The 24031-nt window shown below is 40.5% G+C and overlaps 1 protein-coding gene across 1 annotated transcript in view; it reads left to right on the forward strand.

Moving 5' to 3' along the window:
- Window positions 1-14188, forward strand: part of LOC135705789 (dehydrogenase/reductase SDR family member on chromosome X) — a 57359-nt gene extending 43171 nt beyond the window's left edge. The window contains exons 4-6 of the mRNA XM_065227645.1: window positions 12937-13144; window positions 13464-13662; window positions 13729-14188. Of these exons, the coding sequence (XP_065083717.1) occupies window positions 12937-13144; window positions 13464-13662; window positions 13729-13929 (608 nt within the window). The 3' untranslated portion in view covers window positions 13930-14188. The remainder of the gene's footprint in view (window positions 1-12936; window positions 13145-13463; window positions 13663-13728) is intronic.
- Window positions 14189-24031: the final 9843 nt, after the last annotated feature.

Raw genomic sequence — 24031 nt, forward strand, 5'->3', positions numbered from 1 at the left:
GAGGGCTTTATCGGAACAAAAGGTGAATGCAAATATTGGTGCGAGAGTGTGTGTGTGTGTGTGCATGTGAGGATTTTGATGAATTTTGAAATGTTTTGCCCACCGAGGATGAATGTGTAGCTATGGAGACCGAGAGGATTGTTTGGAAAGCTGACAGATTTGGTAACAACTGATGACATACAATGAATGTTTGCAGTGTGGCAGTCATCAGATGAATTCAACCCGTTGATAGAAGAACTTTAGTCCAAGCAACCAAGAACAAGTCCATACACATATTGCTATCCAGTAACCCCACAAATCAGTGCCAACATTTCAAAGGGGCGTAATTGCATTTGTAAACAATGACTTTAGTCGTCGTTTTCTCGCGAATGAAAGCTCACTCATGAAAATGAATGAGACCAGCAGATAGAGGAATTTTTCCAGTCCCAGCGAGCATTAGTAATTTGGAGAGGTGGACTTTTATTTGCGAGAAATCGACGGCTAAAGCCATTGTTTACAAAAGCAATTGCGCCCCTTTAAAATGTTGGCACTGTAGTAATGATCAGCAACAAATTAAATACAATTGTGGATCATTCATTCACGCGTGTTGGTTAAATCCCAGATGACCAAAAAGTTTGTATGGCTAATAGTGTGGGCCAACCACAGCTCTTTCGATTCGTATTGAGGTCCCCAACTACTGTGCCAAATTTGAACGAATTTGGTTTCGATCTGGATTTACGAGAAAGCTTTATTATGTTTATCCGAAAATGTATGGGAAACGGTCCGAAACGGTTCAACTGCTTGTTAAAAATTCTAAAATTGCTCAATTTTTACAAACTGAGGACTAAGATAGAAAAAAAAAACTGTGCAGAACAACTTCGTTGAAGACCGTAAATCGATTTGACTTCTGAGCAAAAATTAATATTTTTTTTTTATGGTCATTTGTTCTGCGCATATCTACTGCCCAAGTAGCATTTTAAGCTTCAAAATGACTTTATAGCTGTCTGCATGGAAAACATCCTAAAACCTTATTTGAAACTAGTTGCATTGCCAGTGCTTCGTGCCAACCATTATAAAAGTGCATTGCATCCAGTAGTTTACTTTGATGGTAATATAAAAATCGCAGGTGACAAAAAACTACAAGGGACAGCCCTATGGGGTTGTACGCAATGGTGGCGTAGAACTATGTGGTCTTAAATAATAAATGTTATTTGTTAACTGCAGCAGGCTGAAATGAAAATGGTTAACGTCAACTCGCCGTTCCACATCGGCGAGCCATGATCACTTTCAATTGGAACCTAGACCACTGCACGCGAAAGCTATCCTCACTTTTGCTTGTACTTTTATTCGTCATTCTTCACGTGAGTGAAAGAGATGATCAGTAATAAACAAGAGCAAAATAAACCCAGCAGAAATGTCATAGTTTATATGGTGAACAGTCGGTGCGGGGAAAAGTAGGTTTGGTGTCGTACACTGGTTTATTGGAACTGTTCTTTTACGGTTCTTATTCTTCGATTGATTCTGCAGTTCCTTCATGTATCTAAATGTATGAAGATGTGTAGGAATAACCTTCCTACATCTGAGCAGTCCATGGCGATCAACATCCTCTGCAACACTGCTGCTTTTCTTGTAGTCACCGTAGAAAATATTTGTCCTTTTGCAGTCACATTTGCAGACAATTTCAGTAAGTATTGTGATTATAAACAGGTGGTTTCTAGCTTCGAATTTCTGAACCATCGATCATATTTTGAAGTAAATCGAGCTACTCGGTCCATTGAACCAACTTTGAGTAGTTCTGTCCTATCAACCTATCCCTTGAAAATAAATTGGTGAACCTAAAAAGGTCCGTTTGAGTAAATTCAATCAGCGATTCAACCAGTTCAGATGTGGCAGGTGGGCAGAAATGAGCGGCACGCTGAAGGTAACAAACAGTTTGTTACCAAGTACCCGAATGCGATTCAATAAATAATACGGCACTGGACATCGAACGACACACTAGATGCTACCGATACCACCAAATAGGAGGAGCTTCTGTTAGCTAAAGCTGAAGTTCCTCCGCGTTTTGCGATTTTGTCGCTTGTCAATCGGACATGAAAAAATAATCATTTTTGGAAAGCTAGAAAATCATGCCCCACCCATTTTGGGTATTTTAACATACACTTCATCTGCTGTGCCTTTCTAGTAGAATATCAATGTAAAGCTCCTCCCCCTTTAAGTTTTTCTCGTTAAACTCTTTCTCTCAACAAGTTGGTGAATCTCAGCCTTTAGCAGAAAGACTCTTAACACTTTTTTCGGCGAATTTATGATCCTGTTTCACGGTTCTTCTCTATGCCTGTTCAGATAAATTAGTACTTTTACTTATTTTCTCTACTGCACTAAATCAAACGAGTAGAAATAAGAAGGGATGTCGGTTACGTGCTCGAATAATTGAAAATTCAATAAATATTTTGTTGAATAGCTGGAAAAATCTATACCGATTAATCGTTAATCGAATAATTGGATTTTTAGGCATCCAAAGAAAATAGTGTCATTTCATGTTTTTTGGTGGTTCTTTCAAAATGTCGAATTGCAACCAGCAAGTGTATCCCAAGAACCACAAGCGGTGCGATGCTAGTTTTCATTGCTATGACGGCGACTGAATTAAGAGGCTTAGAAGCAGAGAGGTGAAAGTCAACTCTCTTCATCGATTTCCTCTTTTGATGACCATCGCTTCACTAACCTATTTCACACTATTTCTGCTATGCTCTTCTATCATCCAGAACAACAAACGTACAACGCATGTGTTAGCCGTCGAGTTACTAACAAAACAGAAAGTCGTTGAAGAGAATCGATCAAAATCACTTATACCCCTGCTTCCAAGTTTGGTTACAAGATTACAACTCTAGAGAGCATTTTGTGTGATCGTTGGGGCGTGTGGTTCTGAATATAGCGATGAGTGTGCAAAATGTTACGCAATTGCATCCTCCCTATTTGCACACGCCCAAAGATCCGAGGCGAATCACACTTCGACTTGTTTCGTCTACTAACGACTCTCTAATGGCAGTGTTGGGGAAGCAGCGATGCTGCCTCAACATGTTTCATTAGAAAAGATTTTCTGATGCCTGTGTTGGAGAAGCAGCATATTCTTCTTCTTCTTCTTCTTCTTCGCATTTCAAGCTTATTGCATACCGCATATTAGCTTATTGAGTGTTCTCAACTTAGTGTTCTAGATACACTTCCACAGTTATTAATTGAGAGCTTTCGATGCCTGTACCATTTTTGGATTAGTATGTTTGTGTGGCAAGTACAATCATACTCTATGCCCAGGGAAGTCGAGAAATTTTCCAATCCGAAAAATTCCTAGACCGGACCAGGAATCGAACCCAGCCACCTCCAGCATGGTCTTGCTTTGTAGCTGCGCTTTTACCGACTGATCTAAGGGAGGCCCCATAGGGGGAGCAGCATATGCATGTACGTAATTGGTGGATTTGTTAGTTCTTTCTACGCTTTTGGACAATGCTTGACATTTACCACTTTTTCAATAGCTTCTTGTTAAACATCAACAGTGGTGTCGATGCGTAGAAATATTTTTGCTCAATTGGTGTTAAAATTATTGAAATTGGTCCAGGGGCAGCTGAGTTATTAACGTTCAAAATCTTTCATAATTTCGTTACATGTTCCTTTCTCGGTATTCATAAAGTATATCCCCATATAGAAATCACAGACGTAGTCCGACGTCAAAAAAATATTTTCGATTTCACCAACCATGCGTAATAATGTTTCAATAAAAGCCCGTCTATAAGTCTAAAATAGCTTAAACTGCCATATTCATTACTATTGTATAATCTGATTTGCAAATCATGCAATTCATTTTTTTGTCAAAAAATATCCATTCAACATGGCTGCAGAAACTGCGGTTCCATTTTATGAAGAATCGTTACATAAAGCTTTGATCCTTCAATAGAACCGTATGTTCTTACCGCGGCAATTAAAAATTCAATTCTAGGCTAATCGGCTATATGTATAACCATTCTGGTTTGAAAACAACACTTCTGACCAGTTTTGGTGTGCTGTAAGTCTTTCCCAGTGGAAATTTATAATTTTCGTCAGATTAGTGGACATTTTTTACTATTTAAAGGATGCCAATATCCGTACAGAAGTGGAATAAGAATCTTAAAAAATATAAGCATTATCAGCAACAGCAGCGGACGAGCAGCTTTTCCTGCTCCTCCACAGTTACTCAGATTTCCTCAAAATAAAATCAAATTTTACTCATGATCAAAAGCTGACTTGCCCCAAGCTATTACCGATTTCGGTAATTGTTTACTGAACTTTCAGCACCTCAACGTTCGGTAAAACTTTGACCCTCATTTCAAAAGTTGTTTCATTAAATTCCAATTTCAAAGCCCTGTCAGCCTTGTTTAAATAATCAAGTCTTGCCTTTGTGGTAAAGTTTTTCTTGTTTTGAAGTTTTAAAGCTAACGTTTGCAAAAGGTAATTCAATGAAACAAATTTTCCGTAAATCCTACGTTTATTAAACCTATTACAAACAAATTCAACGCCCTACCCGGGCGGCTCACGGCAGTTGTCCGGAACCTTAGCCATAGCCGATGAAAAGGTCAATGTTGGCATGTTCTTTGGCTCTCTCGTGGCCTTGGCAATCAGCTGCTCCTCCATTTTGGCCACGAAATTATTGAAATAGATCCTCCGTTTGAGGTTCGCATAAAATTTTTCTCCTTCTGGGCGATTACCTGCTGCTCAAACAAGGCCGGCCTCGACTGACGCTTCCTTATAACAATGTCCATCTTATCCAGGTACATCTTCCTGGTTTGGCCGGTTGCTCCGACCTCACGACCCAAGGCGTGGAACGATGAGGCCACCTTGCCCTCGGTTTTCCTCTTCAGCTTCAGCTGCACTTTACGGTCGCGTAGCACCGTCGGGCGGCAAGAACCAGGCTTCCGTTTGACGCTCTCGCCTTTCTCCAGAAGAGAGAGGATATTGTAAATGCCGGATCAGCTATATCCTCACGATGTCAAACTTCTTCGCTCCGGGGTGGAGCTGGCAGTACGAACAAACCTTCGAACGTAGTTGCTTGACTGTTTTCGCCATGGCAGCTGCATATCAACTGATAACGCTGTCATTTTGTTTTCTGTATAAACAGGGTTGCTATGATTGGCGATGCATAGGTGGATTCACTAAAAATCGCTGAAGTTCTGCTTCTCAGAAATTCCCGTGGGATTTCTTTAAAAATAACTTTAAATTCAATTCAGGGTTTTCTTGAAATTATACTCAAAACTATTTCAGACTTCACATGAAATCTAAAATTCATGAAAACTACCTTTAAAGCATGTTTTTTCTTAAAGATTATTTTCCCAGAACTCCTTTGAAATGAGGTCCTTAGAAATTATAATTAAATATCATAAGCCTTTTAAACTGTGAAAGACCCTCCTCTTGGCTTAATTTCATGCTTTATAGTGGGGTGTTGGAGACGGTAGGTTTATGGTCGGCGTTGCTGGCTCATGCCGCGATAGAATGGCGTCATGGGCAGGCAATGGGGATTAGTAAGCTTCCCCTCTCTGATAAAACACTGCATGAGCGAACCAAAGATCTAGTCTAGCAGTGATAGTATCACACTTGTTACTCCTTTGATTGAGAGCCGCGTCGTAGTACGCTTACGTATAGGAACTGACGTTGGGTGTGATAATGGCGGGTTTTGCCGCCAATCACTCTTATTTTATTTATTTTTACGCAGATAGATTTATTTGGGTTTGCAAGGGAATTATACTATTGAAATATTTCAGAAAGTGCCCAACGGTGCTCCTTCTATTTGCGTGACAAGCTTTCATTGTTGTTTTCATTGAAACAATGGAAACAATGTTAAACTTCATTTTTGTACATGGTATTGTAACTAATCTTATATGTGCTTCATTTTGATTTGGGATAAGTGTTTGAACTATGGCTCGGGATTTCCACTGTGGCGTGCTTCTATTGTGACATACCCATACGTATATTTTGTGGTGCGACATAGTGAAAGCGTGTGAGCATAGTTAGAGCACATACCCTATATAATTTGAAAAAAAAAACAGCTAGGAAACTAACATCAAAGTTAAGCATTTTCGTCACATGAAGGTATAACCTGGGTCGAACTAAGATATAATAAATAGGTACAGGTCAAAATCAAAAGTACTTGAAACACGTTTAATTTTAGATTACAAGCACAAGTGCAGGTATTCAATAAAGCCTGTGTAATGATTGATTAGGTGAATTAGAGCTTTTAATAATTTCTTAAATTAGACTAATGAGATATCATAATCATCAAATGAACTTAAATAAGAAACTTCAGAAAGTCTAATGACATTAAGTAGATTAACAAAAGAATTAGCATGCGGGGGGTCCGCTTAGGGAGGCAACTAAACTTTAAAGTTGTAGAATCAATCTTCTTATTTTTCCCGGAGATGAACCAGCGTCTGGCAGAAAACCTTCTTAATAAAGACACCCAAAGACAACCAATCTTCTTATTAGCCTTGAACTTTGATTAGAAAACGCAAGCAGACCAATAGCATTAAGCAGATTAACAAGGAGAGGAATAGTTTAGGAAATAAGTAAAAGTAGAGGTATGTGACAACTAATAACCTTTAAACTTTTGGAGGTATTGTATTTCCCTGAGTTTGTTGTAGAGTTTATGAAATACTAATTGAATAAGTCTTAAACAACAACAATTCTTCGCTTAGGTCACTTTTGACGTACGATTACGTCTTTCGGCAACATATTGGGGGTGCAATTTAAAAAAAAAACTAAAATCGACCGCATTACGAAAAGAGGTCAGGTTTTGACCACATATAAGTCTGTCCATAGCAGATGGATTTTCATTCTAAACAAGCCAAACGATTGGAAATTTATCTACCAATCTGTTAAAATGAATACATTATTAATTTTCAATAGGTCACTATTGAAAAATACAAAAAATTTCCAACTATTGCAATAGTGATCAAAATTATCACCGATTGCCTGCAAACAGCGCATTCCCTAACACAGATTTAAAAATCGGATTCGATCCTATCTCAATCACCGTGTGTGGTTGTGTCCGGTCGTCGGTGTCAGCAGGAGCAGTGCTTTCGGCGTGTGGCTTTGAACTGTGTTCTCCAGTACACAATGAAAGGCAGCCTGCAAGCAGCGAGCTGCAGAGCCCACAGCCGCACCGCTATGGATCGAAATCAGTTTCTTCGTGAGTCGCTGTGGGTCATCTATGGCCAAGCGCGTCACCCTTGCTCCAAACAACATACAGCTCGCCAGCCTCATCCGTGTTGAACACCCTAATAGCCATTGGCGTAGCTAGAAAATTTATCTGGAGGGGGCCTGCTGCACTTTTTTAATTTTGCAAATCTACGGTTAAATTAAAACTCACTCTTATTGCGTCAAGGTAACTTATTTTGCGTACATTTTTTTTTTTTCTGTGATCAATAATAAGACATTGAGACTTGCTATTATTTTAATGGTGAAACAATAAATTTGATTATATTTATTCCATAACAACGATTGGGATCTCGACTGGGAGAGCCTTAAACGCTAACTAATTTTGAACAAGCAATGATCGTTTGTTCATGATTTTTGTAATCGAATCACAGTTCGGATCTTGTAAATGTAAGCATCTAAAACTTAAGAAAATTCTCAGAGTTAGGTAATTTCATGAATTTTGTAACTAGCTTTTTTGAGATTTTGAATATTTCACCATCGGTCAAACCTCAGGCATAGGAACCAAAATAAAAATTCTAGGAGTTTGAATTTTATAATTTTATAAAATTTCTGGCTGTGTCAAGGTGAAGTGCACGCAGAATAAATTTAATACATTTAGGACGTAGGAAAATGTTCAAGATCCACAATTTTTCGACGTAGGACTACGTCTGTGATTTCTATATGGGGGTACACTTTGTGAAAATTGAAAATGGAACATGTAACGAAATTATGAAAGATTTTGATCGTTAATCACTCATGCCAATTTTAATAATTTTACCACCAAATCAGAATTATTTCTACGCATCGATAGCAATGCTTCTGACTGTTGATTTTCAACAAGAAAATGATATGTCAAACATTGTCCAAAAGTGTCGAAATAACAAACAAATCCATCAATTACGTACATGCATAATCTGCAGATGCACAATTCTTAACACTGTGAATGTTAAAATAAAAATAGTTATATGATCCAAAACCCATACGTTTTCAAGATTTTGTGACTAATAAAAAAGGATATATCTGATACAGATTGGAAACATAAATTCTTCGAATACAAATGTAAATAAAAGTCAACGAATTTTGATCAATTGTCCTAACTATAAGACTAAGGTAAAATTGCAAGATCTTTCCTAGACAGGCATTTCATAAAAATTCTAGTTCATCCATATTAAAATCAAATAAGAATTTTAATAATTGTAATATGTTTGACCTAATCAAAAGTTTCAAAAAATCTTCACAATAATCTCTGAACATCTTTGCACTTCTGGAAAGACGCCTAAGACATCTACAAATATTATTGTACACCTAGAAAATTCCATGAAATATAGCGAAGTTCGCAAAACCTCCAAGAAGTTCATGGAGCTTTTTTGGAGTAAGATCTCTGACAAACTGCAACGAAGTTCCCTTAACTGAAGCGAAGATCCCTTAAGCTCTTAGAAGTTTATTGAACTATTTTTAAGTTCTTTTACAACATTTCTTTAACTTTTTCAAAATTACGTATATGCAGTTTTACGCAGCTCCTCAAAATTCAACGAAATTCGAAAAACTTCTACAAAGTTTGCTGCACTTCTTCGTTTCTTGAATTTGTACTGTAATTCCATAACTATTCTAAGTTCATGATGCTTAAAAAACCTGAAATTATGTAGAGGTTCCCAATCAATAATAAGCTTCCCTAAAATAAAATAATGTTCCTTAAACTTCTACGAAGCTCATCAAAATTAATTGAATTCTCTACTTCTACGCTGTTTTCAGAACTTTTCCAAGTTCCTTTTTTCTACGATTTTTTTTCTCAAGGTCTATGAAGTTCCCAGAATTCCTACCGAGTTAACTTAATTTCTACGATCTTCCCTGAACTTCTATTTGAAGTTTTACGAAGTTCTCACAGGTTAAAGAAAAATCTCTGAGCGTATGGCCAATTTGTAGAACCTGAAGACGTCTTATTATGCCATCGATTTGATATAATATAATTTCTCAAAAAAATTTCTTCTAGTCCAGAACATAACGAAAGTAATCATCATAAGGGACTTTAAAAAAAAATCTTTGTTGGTGGTCCAATTTTATTAATCACTGTTAAATAATACCATCGAACTTAACAAGCTTGACAAAATACCGGTGAGTCAAAACAAAACTCGAAAAATTCTGGAGGGGGCCTAGATAATTCTGGAGGGGGCCTGGCCCCCCTGGCACCCTCAAAAGCTACGCCAATGCTAATAACTCAGCATTACTTAACCATCACGACAAAACAGACCTTTTCAGGACCACCATAAATTTGTTAAAGATTATGTTTTGGACATTTGTCAGTTCCCATATGTTAAAATCTAACATATCATACATTGTTAAGGCAACATTGACAGTGCAATTTCAGAATCCAAAGTCGGTCGCTGCATGAAAGTGGTCTGATTTTGATCCAGAGATGATGGATTTTAATTCTGAATACGCAAATCGATAGGAAATTTTTCTACGAATCTGTTAAAATTAAGGATTTATCATTTATCAAAATGTCACTATTGAAAATTGCACAAATGTGCAAGTGTTGATATGATCATAAAATGGTCACCGATTCCCTAATAAAAATAACCATAAAAGAGAGCTTACCCAAGTAACAATTCCGTAACCATTTAGCATCCACTCTGATTTATGATGGTTTTATAATGGCAATGAACAATCCATTTAGTTTAAATATAGCATTTCAAAGTATAAAACATTCCTGCTTAGTAATTCAGCTTTTTGCTGTTTTAAAAACCTTTTATAGTCTGGCAAGAAAGTCAAAAACTGTCTTTTTTTTTAAATAAATTTAAAACAGTCATCAAACCCTCCTTAAAACTGTTCTGTAATTCAAGCATAAACGTCATTAGCAATTGTTTATTAATGTCTTAACAAAATACTTTATAAATGTGTTCTATCATTATAAAAGCAACCATAAAACCATTAGGTTTTGCATTAGAGCAAAAAGCATTTATTGTTGCTTTTTAGGCTTTTTAAAGTTACTCTGTTTACAAATTGAGCTTAAAAGATGGTTCTTCATAGTTAATAAATGCCAAATTTATGACAAGGAAATCTCGAAGGATAGACGAAGTAGGATGAAAAATTCAAGTCGATTTCAGCAAAATTTACTTCTTTAGAAGAACCAGCACACCATCATCGACTGACCATCTGGCGGAGAAGAGCAAACGGAGCGGGGCCCTCGAATTCATAGCACATTCTCGAAAGTTTAAAAAACATACCAGCCTTCTCCAGATCTTGCGAAAAGATGATAACAGATAGCAAACCACTGAAACTGTTAGTTAGCGGAGATTAGCTGGTTTCCGATCCATAGCAGCGATTTTATTCGGCGAAAGAATCAACTCTTCGAAAATTTCATTCAAGCTTTCATCCCTGCATCGTTGGATGGTGCACTTCTGTAACCATCCGGAAGAAGGGGATCTTTTTCGGGAACGGTTGCGCTTTCAGCTGTTCGAAATGCGAAATGTTGTAAAACAGTATCGCAAACTGTCTGAGTAACCAATCTCCCAATCTATCGGGAGAAACCCACCTGGAAGAACCCTGGATCTCACAGCGGAACTATCGAAAGATAAACAAACTTTGACGTTTAACTTTTTGCAGGCAACTTTGCGTCCATAAATGCTGCCATAAATCTGAACGGGTTAGGATCAAGCAAAATGGCTTTAGATAAATACAATTCAGCCTGCAGGTTTTCTTCATAAAAGCCATTTTAAAACCTTATTGATTTGTTAAGGAATTCTTGAAAGCAAAACAACTTTTTCACAAATGACCCATGAAAATCAACTTTTATGCCACCGCCATGTTACAATTAGTTTGCTTGTGTTTTTACAATCTTCGATTTTCAATCTATATTTCCTTAGATATAACTATATTTTGGTAAATTTAGCAATGAGCAAACATTTAAATGCGAAAATAATAAAAAAAAATCTCGATCAAGCTCGATCTGAAGAATATATTTTTTTTTTTCAATGTTAAATAATTACTCAAATCGACGTTTTACGAGGGTGGGCTTAATTTTTTCGATGTTTTCACGTACATTTCACATGCAATTTGATATGGCACTTAAAACTAGGCCACTTAATAAGATCTATTGTAATAAATTTGGATATTCAACAAGATTTTTATACCATCAGTTTCTATTTTAATTATTTTGATAAGATCGGATTCATAAATCCTTTTCTATCTTGATTCTAGTGGATTCAGCATGCGGCTAGGAAAAATGGCTCGGAAAGGGTTTATATTGTTGCTAAATAGCTTTTATTGTAGCTTTCAAATGGTTCTCAATGCGTTCGTCATACAACCTGTTGCAGTAAGTCAATCTTGAAGAGCTTCGAGAATACACCCTTCAGAACCTTCTCCAGGGTGGGCCAACTAGATACATTCTAGTCTTAATGAGGTTTTGGTGGATGCATTAATGACAAAATAGCCTTGACCAGGGTTTTATGAATGTTGTTTTATAGTTGCTTTTTAGTATTTCATAAAACTTAAAATGTTACTTGGGTAACGACGTGTTCGGGGTATCATCCAAACCATTTGTTGGATAGTTTACCTATCCGGGATACAGTTCGTTTATGGTATTTGTTTATTAGGGTTGCCTGCGAAAAGCGCTTTCCCTAGCACAGATTTCAAAATTGAATTCCATCGAGTCTCAACAAATGCTGTTCATTCAATCACCGCGTGTGGTAAGCAGTGCTGCGATTTGTCATTGTCAGTGACAGACTTTCGCGCGATATTGACAAATTGTTCGTCACATAGTCACTGACAGACTTGATTCTCAAAAAAACCTTCGTCAAAATCTCATTCATTTTTCGTCAATGACAAAGTTTCACCTGGTAACAAAAAGTGTAATTTCGTACATTCTGTGTCACATTATTGTTATTCAAGTAGTTCAGGAGGTAGATGCTTGTTCACATTAACGGCTTCTAGTAATTGTGTTGCTCAAGTCACATGGTCGTCACTGTTAGCAGTGCCATTGGCTGCCCTCAACCACTGATCGGATTCAGTTGCTCGTCGTAGTTCTATGATTGATGTGTGTTCCCTAATATATACTTCATTTCCGCACCGCTATCATCTCCAAGAACATCGAGGACACATTTCTGCAGCATTGTTCTAAACTGGCCGCCAAGTTTCCAATCAATCGGTCCTTTTCAGGACCATAAATGACTGATAAACGAGTTAACTAAAGAGTACGAGCTTGTATCCAAGACATACCGTCCAGGATTGGCTTGTACTACATGGACATCGACAGAGCACCTCACAAACAGAACTCTCAAATTGCTTCCGAATTTCAACCTATCGAACTTTTCCTAACGAGTTAATAAGTCAATTTATTATACATTTTACTTTTGCTGTGACATCAAAACTACCTTTCGTAATCCTACAACATGGTCGCTAAAATCACTATTTTTGACAGCATTTGCATTTGTGTTTTTAAACCATAGCAAAAATTGTAAATCTGATTAATAATCGCTGAATGAACAGAAGTTCAAATGGACAAAACGTCGAATGAAACTTAAGGGGCCAATAAGTCGAAATGGAAAGTTCAGAAGGTCATCGCCAATATCGGCAAATCGTTCCAAGGAAGGAGTGTTTTGATGAGACACAAATCGTTCGACGTTTTGTTCGTCCGATCTGTTGACCCTTTAGAACATTTACAACAAAACCTTTTCCACCCTGGAAGATTACCAGTCACACCGTAATCCGTAACTCAATTAAAATTCCTACATTCGTTCCGCCCTACAGCCGGCGTCATGTGCGTCCCATACAAACTCACCGAGGAAGGCTTCGAATCGCACATGGCCATCAACCACTACGGCCACTTCCTGCTCACGCACCTCCTTCTGCCGCAGCTCCGAGCCGCCGGAACCCCGGACTGCCATGCTCGGATCGTAAATGTGTCCTCATGCGTGAACAAAATCGGCGAAATCAACTACAGCGACATCAACATGACGTAAGTACAGTAACTCGGTTCCTAAACGGTGTCCTCCGATACGCGCCATTAGGAAATTTGTTTAAATTCAAATTAGTTTGACGTTGTGTGAGTTTCGTTCGGTGCTCACCGTTAAATGGAAACGATGGCAATGCCGACGATATCGCTGTTGTCACCGTATCCGGTGAACAAGCTTCATCATCAACACCGCCAGGCACGGGATGTGCGAAATTAACAGCCTAGAGCGCCTCACCGGTCTGTCATCGAGGCCATGATAATTTTAACGATGCAATTTCTGACCCCCAACCCCCGTTCATGTTTCTTTTCGGTTTGATTGCAGCAAAAATTACTACCCCTCAAGAGCGTACAACCAGAGCAAGCTAGCCCAGATCCTGTTCACCAAGCACATCAACCTCCAGTTCGAGGAAGATAACGACCCAATCCAGTCGCACTCGCTGCACCCCGGGGTCGTCAATACGGACCTGTTCGAGCACTCCAGCACCAACTACGTCCCGTGGGTCAGACAGTTGCTGTTCAAGGTATGCCCCATTTGGTTGACATGTGCCTTCAAAAACCAATTCACCCTTCTCCTTCTCCCACCACAGAACCCCGAACAGGGATCCCGCACCGTGGTGTACGCGGCCATCGCACCGGAACTGGAAGGCAAGGGCGGTACCTACCTGAGCAACTGCCGCGTGGCCAGCTGCCATCGCTTCTGGAAGAACTCGGTCCAGTGCGATAAGCTGTTCCAATTCACCTGTGATACGCTAGGCATTAAGGACTTTTTCCACAAGGAGTTGAAATAATTTCGCCCCGATAATTTCCGTCGCAATGGATGCAATTCAATCGGTTATGTTTGTTTCGTTCTTACTTCTGTGCACACAACAAATATTGGGGATGCTACTTCAGCGAGGGTCGAGGAAAACGCTGTTGAATCAATGCAAGTGTAATAAAGCTATACAAAGAGTGGTTCCGGGAATGCGCCCGGAAAGGAAGAGACTAATGGACTTTCTCCCTATCCGCACGCTTCCTTCTCCACCCCTACCGTCCATCCTTATATATATAGATAGATCTCGTCTTTTATTCATGATAATCCGAACAAAAAATATGATGCGATGATGGCGGATTGCGGATGCTTCTCAGTGCTTCATAGTAACAAGTTGCAACGAAAAAGAAGAAACTTCTCGCAACTAGCTGCTGGGTTTGAGAGTTTGGAATTCCTACATAGGTACTGTATAAATAGTGGGAAAGTGATTCGATAAATTATTTATAGACTGTTTCCCAACATGTCTTTATGCTAACAGTTGGTTTGTATTGTTCGATTTGTTGGAGCATAGGAGAAGCTTGCGATGATGGTGCTTTTCCAATCAAGCGAATTGTTTCAGTAATATCCTACTCGATGGACGAAAATAATTGGTACTTCCGCTTATTATGCGAGTCGAGTGAGGTGACTCTCCGTGCAAATAAACAAATGGAAAGTCCTCTCATACGACGTCACCTCCCTAGGGCAGAGAGTTAAATGACTCACAGAATAGGGCTATTAATCGCTTGAAATATAAATAAATGCATTGGAAGTTGATTGATTTGTCTGATCTGACACGATCGCAAGCATGTCAAATTAAAAAAAAAATGTAAACACGCATGAATTACTGTTCTCACGTTACGTTTCGTTTGATGATGAGTTTGAAGTTCAAACCAGATGAAATTAAGCAAATGTAGCATTTCCTACAATACCAAACCAATGACACACCAGCCGAGTAAAGTTTTAAACCTAATTTAAAACAAGTTCTCATACCCGGCTATCAACTTTTTATAGCTGAATATAATATCATTGTGGTTGAATATCCGAGCAAGAACCGGTAACTAATCGATTACATATGAATATCAAAATAAGATATAGGGGAAATGGCTCTAAGGTTGGCCTATGGATCTAAGATTGGGCCCATCGTTAGAAATCTGCTATTTATCAATTTTATCCAGACGAACGCGTCATTGAGACAGTACTAATGGATATTTTTGGAATTTATGTGTGGGCCCAAAATTAGAGGCATTTAGGCCGACATTACATCAATTTCCCCAAATGCCTTATTTTGGTATGCTTGTTGTAAACCCTTGTTTTGCTATTAGTCAGTTATCGAAATATTTTGTAAAATATCAAATGAATACTAGAAAAAAAACCCGAACCGATAACTGACCTGTCTGCGAATGATGTGATCGATTCGTATGGATGCAGTCAGGTCGAGTGATCGCACTGTATCACTTGAGGAGCCATGTCGGAGTAAGGCGGGCACTCATCGGTTGGAATGATTTCGCCTCAACCCATACTACTGCAAGGAAGAGAACCGAGAACCAACGACGATAAACACAGAGAATCAGTCAGCTTCTACCACAGCTCGCGAACGGTCAACGTCGGGCAAACCTCCACACGTATCAAATCAAATAAATGTTTGATGTGAAATAGTGTATGTAAATATATGTAGTTTTCGTTTGAATAAGGTGTAATTAATTGTAACTGGTGTTAACGTGCATTGTGCCCCGAAGAGTGTAATCCGAAATTCCAGGGATTGTTCAGCCAATGCCAGCGAAGTACCACCAACAGCAAACGGCTGGTCCAGCGATGCGACAAGGTCACCCAAGGACGAGTACCGAAGGTATCCCAACATAATTTGGTCCTTCGAGCTGGATACTAGCCACCGGTGAGTCTGGTTGGGATATAAGCGAACACCGCCATTGCATACCATCGAAGAAGTGCCTTTGTGTCCACCTGAATGGATTCGCGCCATCACGGAAGGCCGTCATTATTCCTCAAAGGACCTACGCCATCTCATACTGTCCTTTATCGCTACAAAGGGCATCTGCGCCATCATCAAACACCGTCAATACTTCGATCGCCATCACGACCGCTACTAGGTTGGTACCACCGCCTTGTGTATAAGGCCTCATTGCGCCATTGCATATTGGACCCAACTATTAATCATCACTACTAATTGGCATGACGATTGCCATTTTCAACGATTGGGACTAGTGACACCGAAGCTACCAAGGATTAAACAACGATTTCCAGACGTTGGACAGGATTTGCAGGCCCATGCAGTTCAACCTTAGTGTTGCTCTATCACCGGTCAGGTTGGTTGAACTAGTGTATGTCCGGCCGAAGCCTTTTTCTCAGTTCTAACACCGACATTTCAACCTGTTCTTTAACCATAAGTCGATTAAAACAGTTAACCAAAATGCGGATAAGGTGTGGGTATATTTATCGGCGTTTCACCCCAGTACCACGAACGAAGATATTGCATCACTCGTTCGTAACTGTCTGGCACTGGACCCTAGTGAAACACCAATGGTGGCCAAACTGGTACCCAAAGGTAGAGATCCAACAACGCTGAACTTCGTATCGTTCAAAATTGGCGTCAAGAAAGAACTGCGTGACCTGGCACTTTCTTGCGACTCTTGGCCTGAGAGTATCCAGTTCCGTGAGTTCGAAGATTCACGAAGCTTGAAAATCACCCAATTGACGAATGCTGCCCCTATGGAGTGACAGCTTACACTTCCAGAAATTCAACCGAGACGCACCGTAGAAAGCCTGATGGAAGCTCCCAATCGCCCCAACCCAGTCCGGCATCTCGAAGCCTCCGTTCATCACAGCCGTCTCGGTGCTGTGGTTGGTGGTGGAAAGGGAGTCTTCCACCATGTTTGCACAGGCAAGTACTGTTTTGATTCGAGCTTTTCGTTGCGTGACGAGTTTTCCCGCACCCAGGTTATCATTAGCTGCCTGGACCATGATGAAGTGAATCCTGTTGCTGCTGCACTTCGGACAAATAGACGCATCGCAGGAACGAATGATGAGTATTTTCAACCGGGGCGCACCGTAGAAAGCACTTGGAAAGTCCTCGGTTCCTCTAACTCAGTCGTGCCGATTCCTGCCAGTGTACATCAATGTCGTCCCGGCCCTGAGCTTAGATGTGGATCGGGGGCTTCCAACTTGCTATGTAAGGCAAGTACAAATATTATTCTGAACATTCGCTGCCTGATGCCGAGTTGAATTTCAGCACTCTGGATGTCACCGATCGAGGAAATGCTTCTACTCCTGTTAATTGGAACCTGGGACGCGCTGTAGAAAGCATTGTGGAAGCCCCCAATCTCTCTGACCCAGTCCTGCCATCTGCCGCCTCCGATCTTCATAGTCGTTCCGGGCCTGTGGTTGGATGTGGAGAGGGGGTCTTCCAACCTACTCACTACGGCGAGTATCCACTTGAGATTGTTCATGTCCATTCGCCACCTGATGTTTCCATGACTTCCAGGGAAAACGCCTTACCACATTAAGAAAATTCATTAAGTATCGTACGCTTTCGCTGAAACGTCACTACGTTAGGTTCAATTATGAGTTCAAGCGAGTTAGCCGTCGATGCTATTCGCGATATCAACGAGGGATTCAGAGGAAACTCAAGTCGCACCCGAAGTCATTCTGGAATTACGTAAATGAGCAGTGCAAGGAATCCGGCCTACCTTCTTCAATGGTGTTGAATGGAGCAGTTGCTTCCACTCCTCAGCAGATCTGTAGCTTGTTTTCTGAGAAGTTCGCCAGTGTTTTCACGAATGAGAGATTAACTGATGAACACATTACCCTTGAAGCTAGTAATGTTCCACTGTACGGTCAAACACTGGGTGCGATGGATGTCAACGTCGAGATGATTTCCACTGCCGCATCACAACTCAAATCGTCCTTCAATCCAGGACCCGATGGCGTTCCATCCATATTCCTGAAAAAGCATATCGCCAGCTTGCTGATGCCCATGCTTCACCTATTTCGATTGTCCATCTCGAGTGGTACATTTCCATCTTGTTGGAAATTCGCACATATGTTTCCTATCCACAAAAAGGGCAGCAAACGGGGTGTGGACAATTATCGTGGATTTACGTCGTTGAGTGCAGTTTCGAAGTTATTCGAGTTAGTTATCATGGAGCCTCTACTCTCTCATTGTAAGCAGTATCTAAGTGGTGATCAACACGGCTTCACTTCCGGCCGTTCTACTTCCACAAATCTGCTGTGTTTGACATCGTATCTTACGGAAAGCATGGCAGAGAGGACTCAAACAGACGTCATATACACCGACTTGTCAGCTGCCTTCGATAAGCTAAACCATGCCATCGCGATTGCCAAGTTGCATAGACTTGGGGTCAGCGGCAACCTCTTGCGATGGTTTCGTTCATATCTCACTTATCGGCAACTGATGGTTGCCATTGGTGACAACCGGTGCAATATCTATCTAGCTACGTCAGGAATACCTCAAGGAAGTCACCTGGGACCTTTGATTTTCTTACTCTACTTCAATGACGTGAACTTGGTCATCGAAGGCCCACGACTATCGTATGCAGACGATCTTAAAATCTACCTACGAATCCGCTCGATTGAGGACTGTCACTTCCTTCAGCGTCAGTTCGAAGCCTTTGCCAGCTGGTGTAATTTGAACCGAATGGTGGTTAACCCCACTAAGTGTTCAGTGATCACTTTTACTCGGAAGAAAGAACCAATCACATTTGAATACAAACTTATCGGCACTGTAATCGACCGTGTGAACCATGTGAAAGATCTGGGTGTTCTGGATTCTCAACTTACGTACAAGCAGCACATCTCGTACGTTGTCGACAAGGCGTCTAGGACATTGGGATTTATCTTCAGGATAGCAAAGAATTTCTCCGACATCTACTGTTTGAAGTCACTGTACTGTTCCTTGGTGCGATCCATTCTGGAATATTGTTCTGTGGTCTTGAGTCAATGGTGCTGAGAGAGTTGAGTCCGTTCAACGCCGTTTTCTTCGATTCGCTCTGCGGAAGCTGCCTTGGAGAGACCCATTTCATCTGCCCAGCTATGAAAGTCGTTGCCAGCTGATTGATCTGGAACCTCTCCGAACTAGAAGAGACACCTCTAGGGCCCTGTTCATTGCGGACACTTTACAAGGTAGAATTGATTGCAGTGCAATCTTGGGGCAAGTCAACATTAACGTCCAACCCCGTGCGCTACGTAACAACGTTATGCTGAGATTGCCACTTCAGCTTGAGCTTGAGCTTGAGCTTGATTGACCGCCCACGGTTGCTACACTGTTATTGTCAGATCAGCTGTAATTACACAGAGAACCAATAGATAATGCTTGGGACTAGCAATCATCCTCAATGTGTAAAAACTGGTGATCTTAAATTAGGCAATACCAGCGCCGGCCGCGCCCGAACACAGGTCAAGAAAGGAAGGGGAAGGATTGTGTTGACATGACACTCGCTTTGATGGAAGCCGAGAACACCTCTGCACTTCCACGAGGAATCACTGGGATGTTGGATAAGAGGGTTGGGTTTGCAGCAGGGTTCGTTTTGGTAAACGATAAGCTGAATTGATGTCCTAACGATCATATAACGCGAAGGAGCTTGGGACTAAACCCACGGTCTTCTGCTCAGTAAGCAAAAACGTTTGCCACTAGGCAGACGAGCACCTTTTTAATCACCGAGTTGCTGTTATTACCATGTAGTCATATTAACAAATAAAACGATTGACGAATCTTGAATGTGGATGGGCCTGAGATTAGACTCATGATGTTCTGCTCAGTAAGCAAAAACGGTTGCTCTAAGGCCAACGAGCCCCTCATATCACATAATACCGTTGCTCAAATTTTTGTATCCATTCAAACCCGGAACTAACGACAACAACGAGTTTCGCAAAATACACGATACACAAGCGATTTTACCATAAATCTCTTTGATATGTAAGGACCTGGGACCGCGTTTTCCTGCTCAGTAAGGAGGCCACTGTAACCGACGATCTCTCAAATCCGAAAACTAAAAACTATGAAAAAGTACTTAGGCCTTCATTAAGTTCCACTTTCACGCGACGTTCAATGTTTCAATTTGCTCTTTACGTATTGTTCAGGCTATAAATAGGCCCTTTTCAAAAGTTACGCAAGAAATACGCACAATCGTCGCCTACCTCGCAAAACTGGTTCCAAACGACAACAAAGGCATAAGCAACGATGGATTGTTGAACTTTGCTGGTTGGTGTAGTGCACAGCAAAAAAAAAATGTAACATCGATCAACGCAATTCTAGCTGATGTATGAAATAATGATGTAATTGTAATTTTGTAATTTATCAGCACACACCCTGGTCGACCACTGTAAACCAATCTGCCGTTAAGCGAGTGCGAGTACGAGTTAAACGAGTTATAACGACCTTCTTCCACTAGCAGGTCTGTTTCTGTTTGCACAGACAGTCCCACTAGTTTCCGATACATTTATAGGGGATAGTAGGAGATTAAAAGAATGAAGAAGAGTTATAGAGGTTTTTTTGTAGTTGTTTTGCTGAAAAGAGAGAAACAGAACTAAACGAAATTACACCTGCTGAAAAAAGATAAGTCTATTATTTTGGTTAGTGATCGTTTGGATTTGGGTCACCCCACGTTGTGCTTAGGTTAGTATAAATAAAAAATACTATATAGTTATATAAATCACCACAGCTCATTATCTTCAGCGTTATCAGCGTTTCTGGATCTTTAGTTGCCTCTGTGATATACTTACTTGCGGCATACTATTTTGGGAGTGTATATGAGCGTGTACCATGTACGGTAGCTCATCTCTCATCGTGATGGTGGGACATAGTAGCCAAATTAGAGAGAAAACAAGGAGGTATTAGTATTAGTTATATGTAAACAAACAAAACAAAAGAAGAGAAGAGGAAAGAAGAGCAGAAAAATAAAAAGGGGATAAAGAAAAGAAACGTAGGGAGATTATTAGAAAAGGCATTATCCGAGACTCAGCAATCAAATGTCACTCCCGCCGAGATCTTAGCAAAAACCCCTCCCCGCCGAGACCTGCACAGCCGAGCTCGGTAGAAAAAACTAAGTGTGTAGATAGATTAGTAGGAAAATAAATAAAACTATTTAATGAGCGTTAGTTTCGGGATCATTTCAGTGTTAGAGTTATGTTAGTTTTGATCCGTAATCAGCCCTGCTGACCCCTCCAACATTAGTTGTAGGCAGTGGTTGTTAGATAATGCGGCACTGTAACTACTACTATTTTAGAGGTATGATTCGTCAAGTTTATACAACTCAATGTTTCAATTGAGGCAAACTATCTATCTTACAATTAGAAAAGCAAACCTAAACTTACAATTATATGCAAATGCAAGATGAAACTTGACAAATCATCGTCAATCCCCTTATTCCAGGGCAGGGCCTGACGATTTGAATCTAATTTTGATCAGTGAACGGGCACCATATGGTACATTTTCTCACCATGAACCTATCATTTCCAGCCTATCTGAACTATTTAATAAATGGAAGCCATAACATGGGTTACGCTCCCCCTAAGCAGGCCCTCCGCATCCTGTCTCTGTCTTATCTCAAATACAAAATGCCAATGGTATGAATGTATCTATATATATATAACTTGGAAATGACGTACAATCAAATAAATCCGTAACCCACTCACTTGGTCAGGCTTCAGAATCGTCCAGTGGGCAGTGCGCTCTAAACGCCAAGTTACCTTTTTTTAAAATTTACCGCAAATTTGATATTTTACCCATTGAGTGTTGATTAGTCACAATGAAACATTGTGAGAGAAGTTGAGGTTACTAGTGTATTAAATAATCTAGGTCCTATTTAAAATTATATCTGAAAAATCCAAATCTGGCCAACGCCCACCCTAATCCTAAACCTGTTCTAATCCACCTGAAATGACTAACGAATGGAAGACTTTGACTACCCAACCATGCAATAGTCTCATTCCGTGCCTTATGGCAACTTGATGATTCTATTGCGCTCATCTTCTGGAACCACCCAGGGGAGACTTGGTCCTGTACCCAATATGATATAGTGGGTGGAATATTATTATATGAGACAATTCAATGCAGACGTCTTTCCAAATTTGGCAGATCGACAGGTAATCGGTGAGTTACCACGATAGTTGCTATTCAACAACTCGACAACGTCCCATCGTCAACGCCTGCTATGAGAATTTCCCATTGCAGACGCCAACGAAATGACGTCATCGAGCTATCGATCAACTACCCTGGTTATCGCCTGGTACCTTATAGCACGATGCTAGGAGGCGAACCGGAAGAATCGATGAGCTACCTCCCCCCGTTATGCTGAGATTGCCACTTCAGCGCACAAACTATGGCATGAACGGCGCAATAGGTGGGCTGCAACGAGTGTTCAATCGAGTCTCGGGCATCTTCGATTTCCATATGCCTCGACAGCTGCTACGAAAATACTTCTCATCGTTCTTTTCTGGCACAGTTAACCGTGAATGATTGTGTGTTTTATTTATGTATTTTATTCTTAGTTTTTATTTTTTGACTTACCTATATAAGTTACTTAAATCATCATTGGGGCTATACACAGCCTGTTGATGTAGACAAATAAATAAATAAATAAAACCATTAGGGAATCAATTGACCGGTGTGCCATCCATTAAGTGAGCTGTTGAGCCATCATCATACGACTCCTTTGGCAACTACTGATGACGGATTGGTAGTGAGGAATCCGCGAAACGCTAACGAGGAAGAACGACAAGCTACACCACGACGTCAACGAACCCTACGAGCTTGGACAACGGACATCGAACTTTTCGTCCAGGTAAATTTACATTTAGATATATGCCCGGCCGTAGGAGGTTCTATGTTGATGCTGCATCACAAAATAAACTTTACCTTTTCGATGAAATTTGGCAAAAATTTCTTACGGACGCAATCCCTATGCTCAAGGGCTTCATTGGACGAAACATTGAGTCGTTTTTGAGTTGTACAGCGCCATCTTTAGATTCTCCAGGTGAGGCTAAAGTACATGTCCTGCCGTCGCAGGCATTCTGTCGATATTTCATAGCTGTTTTTCCGTTTTTTGCACTGGATATTCCGCTTTGAGACAACTTGCTGTACATGGAAGGTGTGTTCGAACTTGGCTGTTGGCGTTCTCTGTAATTCTCTAGGTTAGCTTTACGGTATATGTACAGCCGAAGTTTTGGGTCTTTGAATACTACATCCGCTCTTTTCTACCCTTTGGTTTTTGGAGTCTGACGCTTCTGACATTCGATAGAAAGCATAATAATTTTCGAATTGGTTCTGATCGGTTGAGGGACACCGCTGTTTTAGTCTCACAGGTGAGCTGAACAGTATATGTTCACCGAAGCGGGCCAATTCTTGAAACTACATTCACGCTTTTCTCTCGCCTTTCGGAAAACATACTGCGTCGGCAAGATTCAACAATGGCAACAAAGAGATCAAGACAACTGAAGTCTCTCACGACGAAGCTCAGAGGCCTTCGCACTTCGTTCAGCAATATAAGACGGTTTGTTAGTGAGTTCAAGGAAGGGACAACGGCAAGTCAGATCAAAGTTCGTATTGATCGTCTCGATGAGTTGTGGGAATCCATTAATGAGACTTCTTGGGAGATAGAATATCATGAAAATTTTGAAGACAACGAAGCATTTCATAAGGAACGGGAAGAGTTTGAAACCCGTTTCTACGACGTCAAATCTTTCCTGATTGATAAGGCGAACGAATTGCAAAAGGTTCCCGCCCAAAATCAAACTATTTGGGGAGGCGATACTACTTTGCATGGTGCGGTTGATCATGTCCGTCTTCCGCAAATAAAGCTACAGTGTTTCGCTACACTTCTCTGATTCACCACAAAATCGATTTGCCGCCAGTTGAGAAATTCCACTACCTCAAAGGATGTCTGGCAGGAGAGGCAAGGGCTCTGGTTGATCCACTACAGATCACTTGGAACAATTATCAGCTAGCATGGGATACGCTGCTAAGGCGTTACAATAATAGCAAGCCCTTGAGGAAAAGACAAATCCAGGCGTTGTTAAAACTTCCGTCTCTCGTCAAGGAATCCGTTGATGAACTACACAAGTTGGTGGAAGGA

The sequence above is a fragment of the Ochlerotatus camptorhynchus genome, unplaced genomic scaffold (assembly GCF_037179485.1).
Source record: "Ochlerotatus camptorhynchus isolate MF236.1 unplaced genomic scaffold, CSIRO-AGI_Acam_v1.1 ptg000022l, whole genome shotgun sequence".
NCBI classification, from domain to species: Eukaryota; Metazoa; Arthropoda; class Insecta; order Diptera; family Culicidae; genus Ochlerotatus; species Ochlerotatus camptorhynchus.